Raw genomic sequence first — 18574 nt, 5'->3', positions numbered from 1 at the left:
TCAAAAACTCACAGGGGTAACAATCCTGCCAGATGCATCCCATGAGGCACCTCACTTACAGTCCTAGCCAAGCCTCATCACTTCAGCTGGACTGGCAGCTAGCTCAGGCTGTAGTGGCCCCTACCTCCTGCTGGTCACACCTGATAGTGACTGGACCCAGCGATCTGCCTCTAACAGACAAAATGTGGTTAAAGTGTCTGGGCAGAGCTGGGACTGGCGGCGCACGCCTTTTATTCCAGCGCTTGGGAGGCAGAGGCTGGCAGATCTCTGTGAGTTCGAGGCCAGCCTGGTCTACAGAGTGAGTTTCGGGACAGCCAGGGCTACACAGAGAAACCCTGTCTTAAACAAAACAAACAAAAAAGCCAGGTGGTGGTGGTGGTTAACACCTTTAATCCCAGCACTCAGGAGGCAGAGGCAGGCGAAACTTTGTCTTGAATCCCGGCCCCAAAAGTCTGGGTTCATGAGGCCCCACTGTGCTCCGAGGAGCTACAGGTGGCCAGTGGTCGCTGGGGAAAGGGCAGCCATCTTCCTCATGGTGAACTGCCCTTGCCAAGTAAATAAATCCCTACTGTGCTCATGCAAGCAACCTTAATGCAAAGACACAGGGCTGGAGAGACAGCCCAGGGGTTAAGAGTGCTTGTTACTCTTCCAGAGGACCCAGGTTCCGTTTCCAGTACCCATTTCGGGTGGTTCGTAACCATCTATAATTCCAATTCCTGGGGATCTGGTGCCCTCTTCTGGCCTCTGTGGGCACTGCATTCACACAGCATACACAGACACAAATGCGCACACACATAATAAAATAGGAATAATCAAAGACACGAAAAGTAAGAGCTTGTTGAGAAGAAGGGTTTGGTAGAAGGGAGATGAAAGACTAACTGGGGGAAATATGATCAAAGTACATTATGTAAGTATGAAATTATGAAAGGATAATGAAATGATGAGGTATCGCTTCTGGCTCCCTCGTCACTCACTCTCTGGCCTCCCGTCCCTGCCTGCTCTACTGGAAGGCAACCGCTGTGACAAGGAGCAGAGGGAAGTCTCCGGCTGACAGCCAGAAGGGAGCTGAAGCCCTCCATCAGCAGCCCACGGAGTGGGGGTAGGCTGAAACCTACAGTACCACGCTTGCCAACTTGAAACTGACGGATCCACAGGAGGGCCATCACATGAGCCCACAGGCCTGGCTGACCCCGTGGCTTTAGCCGGTGAGAGAGACCTGGAGGCAATGGCGCCCACCTTAGCAGATTCCGGACCCACAGAAACTGAGGTAACTTGTGACGGCTGTGTTAGGCCATACGTTTGGGGCCAATTGATTATGTGGCAGTGGCTAGCTAATATAGCAGTACCGTTAGCAATCTGCAGACGAGGCTACCAGAGGCGCTGGTATTAATGAATGTCCTGAAGTTGCGCAACTGGTAAGTGACAGGAATGGGTTCGAAACAGTCTTGCCTCCTCCTTGGGCTGCTCTTCTTCCACGGAAACCACGGTGCATGGGGAAAGCTCTGATCTCAGAGAGACACTGAAAAAGGCTTGCACCCAAGTGTGGCCCGAGGTGAGCGGGAGGCGGAAGCTGGAGGGATTGCTGCTGTCCAGTCCCGTCTACCGTCGCTTTGCCTCTCTGTGTGTGCACTCACACACGTGTGCGGAGGCTAGAAGGCAGTGTCTGGGTCTTCCTCTATTACGCTCCACCGAACTCTCAGAAACAAGGTCTCTCACTCCACTTGGAACTCACTGATTCAGCTAGACTATCTAGCCAGTGAGCCCCCGAGATCTTCCCGTCTCTGCCTGCCCAGCACTGGTATTACAGGCTCAGGCTCCTGGGCCCAGCTTTTAGATGAATACTAGGGATCAAAGTCGGGTCCTCATGCCTACATAGTAAGAACTTACCAACTGGGTCATCTCCTCAGCCCCTACTTCCCGTTTATTTAAAAGTATTTTATTTGCATGGATGTTTGTCCGTGCAGCAATGCTTGTGGCGGCCACAAGAGGGCGTCCGGATTCCTCCTGGGACTGCAGTCACAGATGGTTGTGAGCCTCCACCTGGTTACTGAAACCGGAACCCTTGGCCTCTGGAAGAGCAGCAGCCAGTGCTCTTACCTGATGAGCCATCTCCTCAGCCCCCTACTTTTCATTCGTATATAAAGAACTATCTTCAGGGCTGGAGAGGCGGCTCAGCGGTTAAGAGCACTGACTGCTCTTCCAGAGGTCCTGAGTTCAATTCCCAGCACCCACATGGTGGCTCACAACCTTCTGTAATGAGATCTGGTGTCCTCTTCTGACTTGCAAGCATATATGTAGGCAGAACACTGTACACATAATAAATAAATAAATCTTTAAAAAAAAAAAGAAAGAAAAAAAGAAAAAGAACAATCTTTCAGTATAAGCCGGGCACGCTCCCTGCCACAGCGGACAACCCAGGAGGGTTAGTAAGGCACAGATGATACGGAACAGGGGAAGACCCAAGGTCGGTCTGCAACGTTTTCTTGTCCTGTCTTCCTGCATGTCTACACCATCAGACAACAGTGATCTTATTCAGCTGTTACCTCATGACTCCCTCGAGGCCTTAGCGCACTGTGATGTTTGAACTTCTTAGCATGGATCTCCGCTAAGTGGCTGCACTTTACAAGACTCTAAAGGGTGCAGAGCACCACAATCTAGAGAAGAGAGGCAAAGCCGCACTCAGAGGACCCATGCAGGTCTCCCCAGGAGGAGAAAGAACAGGCTAGAGACCACTGGTTCGGGACACGGAAGATGGCGGCCTAAATGTACATTGAAGGAAAAGTGGAAACAGAAACCACAGCCCTTCGCAGGGTGGATTCTGATCGGGCCATAGAAAGGAACAAAGTACTGAAATAAGCAATGAAACCAGACACAGGCTAGGGGTGGGGTGCAGTGGCAGATATACGCTTGGCATATGTTCGTGCTTGGCATGAATGAGGCCCTGGGCTTTGTTTGGTTTTTTCAAGACAGTGTTTTCTCTGTGTAGCCCCTGCTGAACTTTTAGAGGACACAATTCAAATTACCCCGGACCAATCCCCAAGCCCCGGTGATTTTATACCTTAATAAAATCCGCCTCTACCACCAGCCAAGTCAACCACTATCATTGATGGACTACAATAGACCTTTTTACTTGACCTTTCTGTCCCCATTCAGTTTCCATAAAACTTTATTCTCGGTAGTCAGAGAACCAACGGGTCCACGTCAAGAGCTGGCTTCGCAACCAGCAACTTCTTTTTCTTGTCCTTTTTTTTTTTTTTTTTTTTTTGGTTTTTCAAGATAGGGTTTCTCTGTGTCCTGGCTGTCCTAGAACTCACTCTGTAGACCAGGCCGGCCTCAAACTCACAGAGCTCCGCCTGCCTCTGCCTCCCGAGTGCTGGGATTAAAGGCGTGTGCCACCATGCCACAAGGCTCCATGTGATTTCTTTCACCCACTGTTTTCCCCAGAGGCAAAACAGCAACAGAGCAGAGGGTGGGGGGAGGGGGAGAAAGAGTGATCGCCTGGTGGGCACTAGGCAATGCCCCACAACGTGAAAACACTAAAGGCAGCGCACACCTTTAATCCCAGTAACCAGGAGGCAGAGGCAGGAGGAGCTCTGTGAGTTCGAAGCCAGCCAGATCTACAGAGCGAGTTCCAGGACATTCAGGGCTACAGAGAGAAACCCTGTCTCGAAAAACAAAAACAAAAGAAACAAACAAACAAAAAGAATGGAGGGGCTGGGTTTGGGGTCAGCCCCCGGACCCCCCAGCCCTGCCCGGGAAGGGTTTCCTGGCTCACTCACTGCCTCTGCATCCTTACCAGAGCCCATGAATCCCAGAAGGTGATTTAGACTGGCTGGCTAGCAGAAAAGGGAAACTGAGACTCAGAACGCCAAGTGACCCTCTGGAGTCTGGTGCCCTACACTGACACCAGCCGGGGGGGGGGGGGGGGGACCTGAAGAAAGAGAGAGCTGCCAGGGAGGGACCCAGGGGACCAGGTGGTGAGGTATGGCTAGGCTAGCAGGCAGCTTTGGTGTAACTTGCAACTTCAATACAATGGCTAAGGCAGCAAGACTGAGTCCAGGCTGGTGCTCAGGGGGACAGGAGGGGAGTGGCCTAAGCCAGGGTCTCCAAGACACTGCTGGGGGCAGGCCCTGAGGGACAGTTGCCTGGAGCAACTGCTAGTCAGTCTCTGTGCACCACCATCTGGGTCCGGCAGCTGCAACAACCCAAGACTTCTTGTAGCAGATGCCACCCAAGAAGCACAAGTGGAAAAGTCTCTTGATGAGAGAGATTTCAGACACAGGGGTCAGACAGGCCTGCTGCACTCCAATATGAATGCAAATCTGGACAACGGTCTTCTGGAAAAATTATCTTCTGGTGAGAAAGCTCAGAGGATAAAAGCACTTGCAGCACAAAGCTGGGTGACCCGAGTTCGATTCCTGGGACCCGCCTAAGAGCGGAATGAGAGAAACAACCCCGCCAAGTCGTCCTTTGCCTTCCACATGTGCGCCGAGGCAACACTCAGGCAGACACATCTATCTATACACAGGAGACGCAGTTCATTGGGAGGTCAGGTCCTTACCATCCGGACACTTAAAAAAACAAACAAAACACTAACCTCTCCTCTTGGGAAGGTTTGCACACCAGTACCCGGAGCAGGGCATGCCTCACAGGATTAAGAAAGAGGTCCTTTCAGGTGGCTTTCCTTCTCTGGAGGCTATGGGCAAGAAGGAACGCCAGAGGCCTCTGCTGAGCAATACTGCCTAAGAGATGCATGCTTCCTGTGGCCGGAAAATGCGCACTGCAGCAGGAGCTCAGAACAACACAGGGCCCCAGTTGTCAAAAACAAGGAAAATGAGCTCCCCAGAGGCTGCACGGAGGAGCTGGGAGCGGAAGCAGGCAGGCGGAAATCCGGGCCTTGGGGAAAGCTGAAGAGGAACCATTAAGACTGGGTCTCTAAGGGGAACCAGGCAGGGAGTCCTTGGGGAGGGCCAGGAAAAAAAAGGGTTGGAGACATGTATGACCGGGAGGGTGAGGAGCAAGATCAAAACACACACACCCCAAAACAGGAATGGGGCAACCTGTGACCCCACAACGGCAGCAGGCTCCAGCTTTGGTCAGGCACTCAGCACAGACTGTAGGCTTCTTGGTACCTGAAAAACCTTGCAGAAAGGGACACTGAGGGCACTAGGCCCTTCCTGTGGGGAGTGACCCTGTGGGGTACAATCAGAGCATCCCTGCCTGGCCTTGGACCATAGCAACTTTAGCTATGCAGTTTCACCCCTCTGAACCCAAACTCAAGGGGAATAACAGCAGCCCGGGGCTCCCAACGGACTGTGAGGAATGAAGGCCATGCATGCCAGGCCCACGGGGGACCCCCCAAGTGACCGTCAGAGGTATGCTGGACTGATGGTCGACAAGGGGACTAGATGCTTAGGGTGAGAGCAGGTCCTGGAAAAGGATCAAGAGGATGCATCAGTAGTCAGGGAAGAGCCCTGAAGCCAGGACCTTTGAGGCGGACTGAGAAAGAGGCAGCCCTGCGTGGACCTGGGGCACACATCACCCAGGCAGAGGAACGGAAGCAGAGAGGCTGGAGGTGGGCCGAGGATAGGCGGAGGAGCCGGAGGGAGCGGGGCTGATGCAGCCATCAGTTGGCTACAGGCCTGATGGACTGTGGGGTGGCCACTGTCTCCGGGTGCATCAAACACGGGATTCTGAAGGAGCTGGGTGACAAGGCCCAGCTCTGAATCACAGACCCCTTCCCTTTAGCCCCGCTCCCTCCAATGTGTCCCCACCCTACAGTTGGAAGGTCACTTCTGGGGTTCCTCTCTACCATCTGGGTACATCTTGAGTTTCTAGGTGTAGAGGCCAACTGGGCACCAGCCCCATTCACTTATGGGGCTCCGCTCCCCCTCAGCTACGTGCTTCACTTCCTTCCCCTGTCGCAGGCCCCTTTCTAGGTCTTCCTTGGAGACTGTTCCTAGCATAGGTCCCACCCAAACTTAATGCTGGTCTCTGTGACAGGTTCAGGGAAAGCACACAAACTGTAGGGGTACACTATTCGAGGAGCTGACTGTGTCACACACCCAGATCTGCACTGCATCGGGGTGGGGCCTGGAAGGCCTCTTCCTAGAGGTGAGTATTTAATTCACATAACGGCAACTCCTGAGCACCTCATATGTGCACCCATACCAAAGCCACAAGGCAGGCAAGGTCCCTGTTCACACCGAAGGAGACAGACATGTATGCAAGTTTGAAACGAACCATGAAGAAGCATTAAATGCTATAAGAGGAGACAGAGTGGGTGGCTGATGAAATGACCACTGAGCCAGGCTACAGCAAAGACCCGAGAACCAACAGGCTATCTCAAAAATGACGGCCCAGGGAGGAACCACAAGCACAAAGCCCCTAGGATGTAAACAAACTCATTGTGTGAAGAGGAAGATGAGGGAAGCTGACAGAGAGCCAGAGGAAGACATCTGAGAATTAAGGTCACCCAGATAAGCAAAGGCTGGCCCCCGGGGTCAGGGTGGGTCCAGGAGCCAATGCAGACTCAAGCACTTGAGCAGCTGACCTGATCTGACCCGGGGTTTGCAAAGAATCCGCTGGATCGCTCAGAGAGAGACCGCAGGGAACTCCTGCAGTATCCAGACTGGACAGAGCCGGGGAGCAAACCGGGGGAGCTGGGCCTGCAAGGAAAGTGCAGTCTGCAGATGTGCTCAGATCCCACGTAGTCCTGACCTGAAGGGTGGACTCCACGACAGCTGGAGAGGGAGGTGTGCACCTGAAAACGCCATACACCCTGCAGGCCCAGGCCTACCGACAGACAAACTGTCTTCAAGGACCTACAGTCTCTGGAGGTTTCCAGAGGCCCCTAAAGGATTCCCTCAGCCTCCCATGCGGCAATGATCTAGACTCTCATCTGAGTGGGGACCCAGAGGTCGCTGCTCAGCCTCTCACAGATACGGAGAGAGAAAGGGTCTACAGTGTGTACTGATATATGCTCAGGCCCACCAGACTGACATACTCGTTCCTATCTTAGGACTGTGCCGGGGGACTGTAGGTCACCCAGGCTGTGGTGGAGCCAGCACCGGCATGCCAAGCGCTCTGAATCCAAACTGGTGCTTGGTGCCAGGCAGCCTCCCTGGGCAGCTTGTTAAGGCCAGATCTGCAGCAACCGCAGGGGACACACAGAGTATCGTAAGCAGACACCAGAGAACCGGAAACTAAACCAGAAGGAAACTCTATATGCATCCAGCAGCAGCCAGGACCAGCCATGGGAATATGCAGTGTGGTAGTTGGCTGTGCCTTGGGGAAGGGAAAACAAGGTCCTCATAGGCAGAACCAGGGGCGAAAAACAGCAGAGGACCCAGACCAGGAGGGTAGGTCCCAGGGGGGGGGCACCTGACCATGGCAGGTTCAGAATGAACCTTCTCCCCTCTAGCTGGAGAAAATGGTAAGGAAGGGCTGGTGAGGTGGTTCAGCGGGTAAAAGGTGCTTGTTGTCAAAGCCTGGAGTCCTGGGTTATATCCCAGGAGCCACACAGTGGAAAGAGAAAATTAAAGCTGTCCTCTGACCTCCACGTGTGCTGTGGCAGTCATCCCTAAATACAATAAGGAAAGGGAAAGGAAATGCCCAGGTGAGCAGCATGCTGCTGCCATGGTTTCCACCTGCTTCTGAATCCACCCAGCCATCCTGTCTTTAGAAACAGATCCCAGATGGTGCCTGGGGTAGACCCACAGCCAACTCAGAAGCCAGCCAGGAGAAAAATCAGATTAGAGAATTTCAGGATCCTGGGCTGCTAAATTCAGAGATGCAGAGCCAGACACCCCAGAAGTCCTGAGCCTCTGTGACCCCTGACCTCTGTGCCCTGTCAGCATCTGAAGGGTAAGGATGGCACCACTGCAGGGTGCTGGAAAATTCTGCACACGCTGTTCCCCCTTAGAACGCTGTTTCCTTCCTTATTTCATCTAACAGGAACAAGGCAATGCCTTCTCACTTTTGGAGACCCTACTAGGATGTGGTGACCCTGGCAACCTTCTGGACACCTCCTTCTTGGTGGCTCTCCCCATCCTGATCCCAGGGGTTGGGACATTTACTGTCTGTCTTCCCATGAGACTCTGTGCCGGCCTGCAGCTCCAGAGGGCCAGAGGTCAACAGAAAGTACCTCACAGATTCTGACCATTAATCCTCATTGAGATCCATGTATCCCAACAAAGTAGCTGCTACCCAATAGGGCAGCTCAGGTTCAGCAGGAGGCGGGGCATGGCCTCTGACCCTGCCTGCCCCTCCAGAGCACTCCAGGACACAGCCAGCATCCCGTTTTCAGCTGTTTCCAGACCCCAGTTTCAGGGCACCATGATAGCAACCTGTCCAATTTCCAGAGGGACCAAATGGCCAAGGCCTGTGCCTGGGCCAAATGCATGGCCTTAAGATCAGCTCCCCTTCCCAACCTCTCCCCCCGCCAGCAATTTATTTATTTATTTATTTATTTATTTATTTATTTATTTATTTATTTATTTATTTTGAGGCAGTGTTTCTCTGTGTAACTTTGGAGCCTATCCTGGAACTCACTCTGTAGCCCAGGCTGGCCTTGAACTCACAGAAATCCACAGAGTGCTGAGATTAAAGGCATGCACCACCACTACCCCGCCAAAGTCCCAAAGTCTTTAAAGGTGGGTTTTTCCTTTACCCCTTTTTTTTCCTTTTTAAAAAATAAATCTGTCCTTCCTTATGTTTAGGTTTATTTTTATTTGTGTTGGTGTATGCCATGTGTGTGCAGGTGCACAAGGCAGCCCAAAGATGCTATCGGATCCCCTGGAGTTACAGGCAATTATGAGCCACCTAACAGTGAGTGCTGGGAACTGAACTTGGGGTGGGTTCTCCAGAAGACCAGCAAGTGCCTTAACCACTGATATATTTCTCCAGCCCCTTCTTTTTTTCTTTTTGAGACAGGGTCTTAACTAGGACTTGCTTCTAGTAACCCAGTCTGTCCTTGAACTCACCCAACAGTCCCCCTGACTCAACCTCCTGAGTATTGGGACTACAGGCAGGTGCCACCACACCAGTCTGGAAAGGTCTTTAGATAAATGCCAGGTTTACCCAGCTAAGCTGCAGATAGCATCTGGTAAACACCCCTGCCCGTTAAGCTCCCAACGACACCTTCCTCTGGCCCTGCACAGACACTGATTCCTCAGCCAGGTGGCTGGGAGGAGCCTGGTCCCCAGCCTTTGGTGCAGGCAGCCAGACAGCGTGCTCACCACCCCAGGGCCTTCTCTAACTGAGCCCCAAGCCCCAGACAGCTAGGCAGATATCACTAGTCCCAAATACCCTCTTCATCCCAGCACAAGCTGATGCAAGCAAGGGTCTCGCCCCAGCCTCTTCCAAGACTCCCTCCCATCCACCACTCACACACAGGGACCCATTTACCCACCAGATCCCAGACCTGGGCCAGAACTCAACCCCCAACCAATCTGGCCACCTGGCCTGTTACTTCGGTTTCCCCACATAACTCTGTAACACTTCATGTTACCACCCTGGATCCAGGCCACCTCCACAGCTCTTCAGACAGTGACAGCAGTCACACCAGATGTTCTCTCTAAACCTAAGTCTGGGTATGTTAGTTAGTCCCCTGCTAAACTGACACTCACTTACCCAGAAAGGGAAGTCACCTTCCCACTGTGGCCCTTACCCTCTTCCTCTGGCTCCTTATCAAGCTCCCCCTCCTGAGGCTATAAAACCTCAAGGCCTTTGCCCTTGGCTGGCCCTTGGCTCAGGATGCCTCGCTTTCCCCAGATCTTCCCAAGGAGGCCCGCTCCTCTGCATCTGAACCTCCACAGGAACCACACCGCCCCAGGAAGCCCTCAGGACGCTCAGATCCAGGGCAGCTTCCAATCAGCGTCCTTGGTAACATCATTACGTAAGTTGTTCCCTATAGCTCAATTGTTGGGTTCAGTCTCCCTAGAACCAGCAGGAAGGTCAGGAGAGGCCTGGAGGGGAGCAGGAGCCAGCCTGACAGGCACAGGCAGTGCAGAGCTCCGGGAAAGGACTCAGTATCTCTGGCCGGTTGCACCACGTGCACACCCCTGAACCCAAGGCGCTCACTCCCTAAACTTACCATGAGCCGAGGCTGGCTTCTGGCCAGCATCGGGGCTGCAGCCCCCTCCCGAGCCCCAATCCTGCCTCCTGGGCCCTGGCCAGGCAACCATGCAGAGATGAGTCAGGCTGCCAAGGGCCCTACTACAGACAAGTCCACAGCCCACAAGATCATGTGAGGGAAACAGAGAAGCCAGTGCAGAGACGCGTGACCGCAGCAGCTCTGATGCCTAGAGAGCTTGGGCCTCTCCTCCCCGGCAGCCTTAGATGCGGCCACTGGGGATTAGGTGGTAATCTTCCCACAGGCTGTCCTCACGTGGTCTCAGTAGTGGGCGGTAGGCTGGCTGGGCAGGGCACAGGGACCAGCCTCACTGAGTGCTGAGATGTGAACCAACACCCTCCTCCTGAGGCTACACAGCTCCCCCCACCCCCCCAAAGCCTCACCAAGAAGGGGAAAACTGAGACCCAGAGGGCTGGCTGCCTTGACCGGCCAGGGCTCCTCCATCAGTGCCACCTCTGCCCCTTCTGGAAGGAAGAAGTGGAGACGTCTCCACGCTGTCTGACCCCATCACAGCTGGACCTAAACACCCAGGCCACCCAGCAAGGTGGGCCCTGGTGAATCCCCTTCAGAGATGAGACAACCGAGGCTCTGGACTTCCTCAGCTAGTGAGGTCAGGGTTGACCACTCAGCTGCTGGCTCTCGCCTTGCCAGGATGCCAGCCCCAGGCTGACACCGCCGTTTCTCCTAGCCTGGGCTCCCCCTTGGAGACACTCAGTGTGGAAGAGGCTGCAGCTCTGGCATTCCTCAGCTATCTGCCCAGTGTACAAGGGCAATAAGGAGCAGGGAGCAAGCTGGGGAACCCAGGAAGGCTTCACAGTGGAGGTGACAGTTCTCATAAAAAAACGAGGGAGCAGAGTAGGACAAGTCCCACCTCACAGACCCACAGAGTGGAGTCCTCCCAAGAAGCCAGCCATCACCCCAGCACTGGGGTGTGGGGGTCTGGCAGATAGATTCCTTGTCCCCAAGGCTTACAGCCCAACTCGGCTCTGCTATGCCCCTATGCCATCAACTCCTGGCTGGCTGGTTCTTATCCTGCTAACTCGAATGTCACCTCCCTGTCTCAAAGCAGGGTATGCATTTCCTCCTGGTTCTCCACACTCATCACCATATTTTAACTGGATTCTGGACCGTCTTTCCCTCATGGGTGTGGAAGCCTTCAATGCCTAGCACAGGCAAAACACACTCCGAGTACAGGTTAAATCAGAGGACAGAGTGTCCACATCCGATGCATCTGGATTCAGTGGAAGGGCGAGCAGAGGCCCTCGCTGCCAGCCGGGCACCGTGGAGATCCATTTATAACAATCAGCCACAGGATTTGGCAATGGGAAGGTCATGGATGAGCCTGACCGGAGGGAGAGGCGGGAAGGAGGGAGGGAGCCTGCTGAATGCTGTACCAGACTGAGCATGCTCAGCCCTGCAAGGGACCAGGGAAATGGGGAGGGGGTGGCTCCCCACACTGAAGAGGGGGAAAGGCCAGGCAAGAGCAGAGAGGGAAACCTGAGGGTGGAGCGAGGGGAGACGCTCCTGATGCAGACGCAGCAACTTGAGCACGTGACAGGGACAATATCCAGGAGCCTGGGCCAGCAAACAGGGAGCTGGCCCAGGGCAGAGCTGGGGAATGGGCCTGGATTTAACAGAGCTGTGGCAGGTGAGCGGCACTGCACAGACATGCCAGAGCAGGGACACACAACTACTGAGGGCCCAAGGGGGAGAGACAAGAAAGTCGGGGGCTGAGGGTAAGACACAGAGAGGCTCCCAGGTCCCAGGTTCGAGATGACAGGAATCAGGTGAGGGGACGAACGAGAGAGGGCTGAGGACACGTGGACATGGGATGTGGACGCACAGAGTGTAGGGTGCGGCTGGTGGCCGTGGATGTGCCCAGATGGGAATGAGACACGGAGGAGGGGAGGCCAAGGTGTGAAGAGAGAGAGGGGGAGTGACCAGCACTGAAGGGCGGCAGGCCAGGGACAGTGTGGGAGGCGCGGGGAAATCACCTTGGAACTGGCGGGTCGGCAGGGAAGGGAGGTCTCAGGGCTGCGGGGCCGTCCAAGCTGGAGGAGGGCCTTCAAGTCCAAGAGGCTCCGGGGACAGAAGGCCCCTGAGCCTGCTCACCTCAGGCCTGACAAAGGGAAGGTGGGAAGGAGAGAACGGCCCCCCCTGAGTGGCTTCAGGGTCCAAGGGTTGGAGGGCGGACCAGGTTACGGAGCAATTTCCGTGAGGTCACCGGTTAGGGCTTCAGGAGGGATGGGGAAGCTGAGGACGCGGGGCACAGGTCCGTGTCCATTTGCTCCGTGACTGTGGATCACTTGAGAGATCTTGCTTGTTGGGGTTCCTTCATGGTCCCAGCCTGGGCTGACAGCCTGGAGCTCTACCAGACAAGGAGCTACCACTTCCCCCAAGTCACCTCCCTTGCACCTGCCTCCTCAACAGAGGAGAGGAGCCAAACTTCCGTGCCTGGTAAAGAAGGCTCCCCCAGAAATAAGGGGGTATGACCACCCTGCCAAGCTCCAGCAACATTCTGCTCTGCTCACACGTGTGTGCCAAGGAGCCTCCCTCTTCTACACTGTGTGTGTGTGCGCGTGCATACGTGTGGAGGCCAGAGGTGAGCACAGGGTATCCTCCTCTATTGCTCCCCACTTTATTTTTTTTTTTTTTTTGAGGCAGGGTCTCTCAGTGAGCCTGCAGGTCATTGACTCAGCTAGGCTGGCAGAGCTCCAGGGACCTGCCTGCGTTCTGCCCACACCCAGTGCTGGGGTTGCAGGCACACGCTACTACATCCGGCTCTTACAAAGGAGCTAGGGATCCAAACTAGGCCCCGCGCAGCGAGCATCGCACCGGCTGAATCATCTCCCCGGCCTTTTGACGTTGCTTCTTTAAGGATGGCCATACCAGGGGGCTGGAGAGATGGCTCAGTAGGAACCTTTGCAGAGGACCCAGGTTCAGTCCCCAGCACCTACAGGGGCGGCTCACAGCCATCCATAACCCCAGTGTCGAGGATCTGATGTCTTCTTCTGACCCCCACACCAGGCACACAAGTGGTGTGTAAACATGCATATAGGCAAAGCACTTGTACGTACAAAATAAAATAAAATCCAAGCCACTGTCCTCCTCCTACTTAATGAGTGGGGAAACTGAGGCTCACAGAACATCTTGCTCGGGGTCACACAGTCACTCGGGCTGGAGGAGACTTACTTGCCCTGTGCCCTGCTTACCTCCTGCTCTCCCACCAGGACAACAGGTTTTTCAGGTCTGGCTTTCAAGCCCAGCTTCGCCAAATACGTTGCTATCTGCTCTCCCTTCCTCCCACCCCTCGTGGCTTCTCCTCTCTGTCCTCCTGGCCTTTCCCCCAGACTCAGCTTTGCTTCTCTGGGTCATGGGGCCAAGGACTCACTCACCTACCCCATCACCTCCAGTTACTGGCTCTGGGCTTTAGCTGCCATCTGAAGTGGGGATAAAACTGGACTGCACACCTCTAATCCTAGACTTTGGGAGACAAGAAGATCGAAAGTTCCAGGGCATCCTGGGTTAAACTGCAAGAGCCTGCCTCAAGCCAAGCAGTGGTGGTGGGCACCTTCAATACCAGCCAGAGCTACACAAAGAAATCCTGTCTTGAAACAAACACACACACACACACACACACACACACACACACACACACACACGACCCTGTCTCACCTAAAAAGTTAAAAGTTGGGGCTGGAAAGATGGCTCAGTGGTCAAGAGCACTCACTGCTCTTCCAGAAGACCCGAGTTCGGTTCCCATGACTCACATAAGATGGCCAAGAGATCTGATGCCTTCTTCTGGCCTCTGTAAGCATCCCTACTCACATGACATGCACACATAAACACACACATGCATGCATAAATAAAAATTAACCTTTAAAAAAAAAAAGTTAAAAATTAGCCAGATGTGGGGGCACACGACTTTAAGACCAGAACACAAGAGGCAAAGGTAGACGGACTTCTGAGTTTGAGGGCAGCCTGGTCTACAGAGTTCCAGGACTACCCAGAGAAACCCTGTCTTAAGAAACAAAGAAAAAAATTAAAAATTGGCTGACGGTATAGTACAGTATTAAAGCACTTGTCTAGCATGCATGAAGCTCAGGACTAAAAAATAAAATAATAATAATAATAATAATAATAATAAAGCGGGGGGTGGGGAACGACTGACCAAGCAAGGAAGAGCTCCCACTGCCACAACCTTCCAGGGTCTCCAATACCCGGCATGCCACAGTCGATGATAGAGGCTAGGGAAAAAAATTTGCTGCTGAGGCTAAAGCCCAGGCTCTCAGGCCCCTAGCTGTCTACACACCAAGAAAAGTACCGAAATACACATCAGAAACCCACGGGCCCAATTTCCTACGCGCCTGTGTACAGCTCACCACACCCTAGACCTGAGACACACAGAGCAAGTTCAAGAGTGGGCCCAATCAGAGAGGCCAGGAGGGGCCCAGGATGGACAGTCATAAACGTCAGGCCTTCTTGTCTAGGTGCCAGAGCTGTGCCTGGAGCTGGGAGAAAGCAGGCTGGACATGACCACATCCGTCCAGCCAGGACACCTGCCCCAGAGGCAACTGCAAGGCAGGTCTCCCGGAGCATCTGCAGAGAACCCAAGGAATGTGAAGCCCTGCAGCTCGGACGTTCCTAGACCTGGAGAGTCACCTGGCTGAGCTTGCTGTTGTAATTTCAAAAATGGGAGAAAGAAACCAGGCATGGAGGTACCTATCTTTAGTCCCATACTGATAGAACTCTCCCTGAATCCTCAAAAAAATCAGTCTATCTGGGTGTGGTGGATCTCTGGGTTTGAGGCCTGCCTGGTCTACAGAGCAAGTTCCAGGACAGCCAGGGCTGCACAGAGAAACCCTGTCTCCAAAGGGGGAAAAAAAAACCAAAGTGGAAGGTGCTGGAGAGACCACTCTACAATTAAGACAACTTGCTGCTTTTTCACAGGACTGATATTCAGTTCCCAGCACCCTAGGAGGAGGCTCATAATGTCTCTAATTCCATCTCCAGGGTATTAGATGATCTCTTTTGTCCTCAGTCCTCCTCAGGAAGGCACACACACATAGACACATAGACACAAAAAAAAATTACACTTTAAAAACATTTCAAGGGGGCTGAGGATGTGGCTTAGTTGGGGGGGGGGGGGGCTTGCCTGGCATGCATGAAGCCGTGAGTCCTATCACCACCACTTAACAAAAGCAGGTGTGTTGTGGCACAGCCCTAGAGGGAGGTGGAGGCAGGAGAATCAGTTCAAGGTTATCCTCAGCTACATATCAAGTTTGAGGCCAGCTTGAGCTATAAAAGACCCTGTCTTTTAAAAAAAATAAAATAAATAAGTAAGTAAAAAGCAGATGGAGGCAACAGCTTGCCGTTGCCCTGGACAATGTCCCAACCCAGCCTTCCCCATCAAGTGCGGTCTGGCCTTGCCCAGCCTGGGGGGAGGAGTGACAGGAGAGACAGTTTCAGTCGAGGGACAAGTGGGTTCCGGGAAGCCCTGCTTCTTCTGTCCCATTGGAGTCAAGGGGCCCCAGGGACTCAAGGTCCACGAGCTTGAGGCTGAGTGAGGCCCCAAAGCTTGTACGGTAAGGGTCTGAGGCCATCTTTTGGAAAAACAACAGAAAAAGTGACCGTGGTGGTAGAACCTCTACAAACCCACCCGTCTGTGTGCCGGGACCATGGCTATGGCGGAGTCCTGGGTAGGTACCAGTGGCCCCAGCCTATACGCGACTGCATGGCCTGGGAATCTGTGGCTATGCTAAAGCCGGGAAAGTTCCAGCAAACCTGAACAAATCGGTCACCTGAGACCCAGAGTGCAGGTTCCTTTAACTCCATGGAGAAGTCTGGGGCTGCCAGACCCCACAGTAGAGCAGAGAGGACATTGGGGACCCACTCCTGAATGTGCTCGAAAAACCAAAAAAAACAAAAAGATGTCTCTACATATCACAGACTATTCAAAAAGATGGGATGGAAACAACACAGCATGACGTGAAATTTACCCCGCTCGATCTCCTTTCTTTTCCTTTTCCCCCAGGACCGAGGTCGGAGACCAGGGCCTTACACTTGCTAGGCAAGTGGTCTGCCGCTAACCACACCCCCAGCCCCATCCTCACCCTTTCTAGGGTGTACTTCAGTGGAATGACGTATCCCATGTTGTCCCATCACCGACTGTGATTTTTGTGCTTTCCAATAACCAGCAGGTACTACTTTAATGATCAGGTGGGAGGGGGAGTCTTTATCTTCTTTTTAGACAGTCTCATGTAGCCCAGGCTGGCTCCAACTTGCTATGTAATTGAGGCTAGCCTTGAACTCTTGATCCTCCTGCCTCAACATACTGAGGTTACGGGCATGGGTCACTCACTCAAAGCTTTTTTTGGGGGTGGGGGGTGGGGAGCATGTTTCTCTGTGTAGCCCTGGCTGTCCTGGAACTCACTCTGTAGACCAGGCTGGATCCACCTGCCTCTGCTTCCAGAGTGCTGGGATTAAAGGTATGTGCCGCCACCACCCAGGATCAAGGCTTTTTATCTAGATTTTAAAAACATGAAAGCCTTTGGGCCAGAGTTGGACTTGATCACCCAATTTAGAAACTACAGGATTTGCAATCTCCCCTGGAGCAGAAATCCAGTCCTTTGGACAGGAAGACTTGGATTTGAATGCGTGCCTGCCATTCTTAAGATCAGTGAGTGGGTGCTGGACCTAATTACTTTTCCCCCTCCTGCTCAGCATGTCCTCCTTTTACCCCAACGTAATCCGAGTGCAAGCCCTGTGCATCCCACCAGACCCAACGTGACATCACCTCTATGAAGGACCTCAATTCCTCAGCAGGGAGACCCTGTCCTGGCTCCCTCCCCAGTGGGACTGTGGGCTCCCTGGGCGTCAGGGCTAAGCCTGAGTCATGCTGCCTTCCCTCTGGGCCTGGCAGACTCAATAAAGCTTTGCTAAATGAAGCCATCGCGGGTAGAAATGACCCAAGCACAAGAATCGCCCACGCCCCCTCACAAAGCCTGTGCTGCCCCACCTCCCAGCCAGGTGCCCCGGAGAGGTCAGAGGAAGCAGCCAGCACACAAGTCAACCCACCTGACCAGGATTCCCACTTTACCCAGGGGCCTGTAGGGAGGGACTTCTGCAACTTAGGGAGTGCCAGGAATAAATAAATTCAGTGTCACAAATCCTCATGGATATATCTGGGCTGCGCGGCCCTAAAGAGTGCCGGAAACAAGGCTCCCCATAAAGGAGGGCATTTAAACATTTCCTAAGACCAGAATAAATCCCAAGCCATCCCACCCATCAGATCCTGATATGGCCCTGAAAACCCAGGAAAGAAGGGCACCTCAGCAAGCCTAGGTCACAGCTGACTTCAATCTCAACCCCCACGGGTCCCTGACCTGTGTCACCAATCCAGGCTCTTCTGGTCTTAGCCCTTCAGGAGTGAGCCCCAGATCTGCAGAGGCAAAACCCTCTTCCACGAAGCCAGCCAAACCCAGAGGACACAGGCCTCCTCTTCCTCGGGTGCAAAGCCCCCAAATCCTCTCCCTTCAAGCTGTTTTTGCTTCACCACCACCACTCAGCTCTTGGGGTCCTCCTGCAACCGACAGACCAATCTCCCTGCTCTCCATTGCATGGAAGGGACCTTTCTCTAGACAACACCTAGGTGGCCACTCAGGTGTATGCTGGGGTTGGGGGTGGAAGTACTGCCGATTCATAAAATGTCAGAGCCCAAGGGGGCCTCAAGGAGGCTCCTCCCACCCCTATAAATCGAGAAACTAAGGCATGACAGAAGAAGTGACGCTCCCCACCCAGCTCGGCACTGAATCCCTCGTTTCCCTCATCTTTTCTTGGGTGGTTCCCTGCCCAAGGTCACGCGGCGAAGCAGATGCGGGTCTTGGCGGAACCCAGGTATCCAGCTCCAGACTCAGGGCTCCGCAGCGTGCGGGGTGAGCAACAAAACCTGGTTCCAGGTCCTCGCCCCGAACGCGCGTGGCAGGTGCGGCGGTGCGCCCTAGCGAGAAGATCCACACCCTAATCCGCGCCCCCCAAAAGGCGGCCTTGAACTCGGGCTCCGTCCCCACGGACGCGCGCGAGCCGAGCCGCTAGCTGCAAAGCGGCGACAGGCTGGAAGGTCACGGCGATGGGGTTGAGGAACTCCGGCGGCAGGGGCCGGGGAAGCAGCGTGCGGCCGGGATCCGTTGCACCGGCAGGGCCGCCCCGGCCAGGTGAGGTCGCGCCGGTCCCCCGCGCCCCGCGCCCCAGCGCGTCCTTACCCAAGACACGACGCGCAGGATGGTGTGTGGCTGCCGCACCAGGGTGTAAGGGTCGAAGGCGCCCCCGGCTTTGCCCGCTCCGTACGCACCCCCTTCCATCGTGGCTGCACCGTGCGGCGCCCCCCGCTCGGCGCGCGCCGCGGACCCGTGCGCGTGCGCGGCGCCCCCGCCCCCTCTC

At 54.2% G+C, this 18574-nt stretch overlaps 1 protein-coding gene across 3 annotated transcripts in view; it reads right to left on the bottom strand.

Annotated features, from left to right (window-relative positions):
- The window catches only part of Syngr1 (synaptogyrin 1), a 28020-nt gene extending 9446 nt beyond the window's left edge, over positions 1-18574 (bottom strand). Inside the window, exon 1 of one of the 3 annotated variants that reach the window (XM_006979167.4) lies at positions 18397-18574. In XM_006979167.4, the coding sequence (XP_006979229.1) occupies positions 18397-18495 (99 nt within the window). In that variant the 5' untranslated portion in view covers positions 18496-18574. Of the gene's footprint in view, positions 1-10096; positions 10309-18396 lie in introns of those variants that run through there. The other 2 variants (XM_006979168.4, XM_076556355.1) reach the window with 2 other exon arrangements.

This window comes from Peromyscus maniculatus, chromosome 20 (genome assembly GCF_049852395.1).
Source record: "Peromyscus maniculatus bairdii isolate BWxNUB_F1_BW_parent chromosome 20, HU_Pman_BW_mat_3.1, whole genome shotgun sequence".
Classification (NCBI taxonomy): Eukaryota; Metazoa; Chordata; class Mammalia; order Rodentia; family Cricetidae; genus Peromyscus; species Peromyscus maniculatus.
This window is presented reverse-complemented; position numbering and strand designations above follow the sequence as displayed.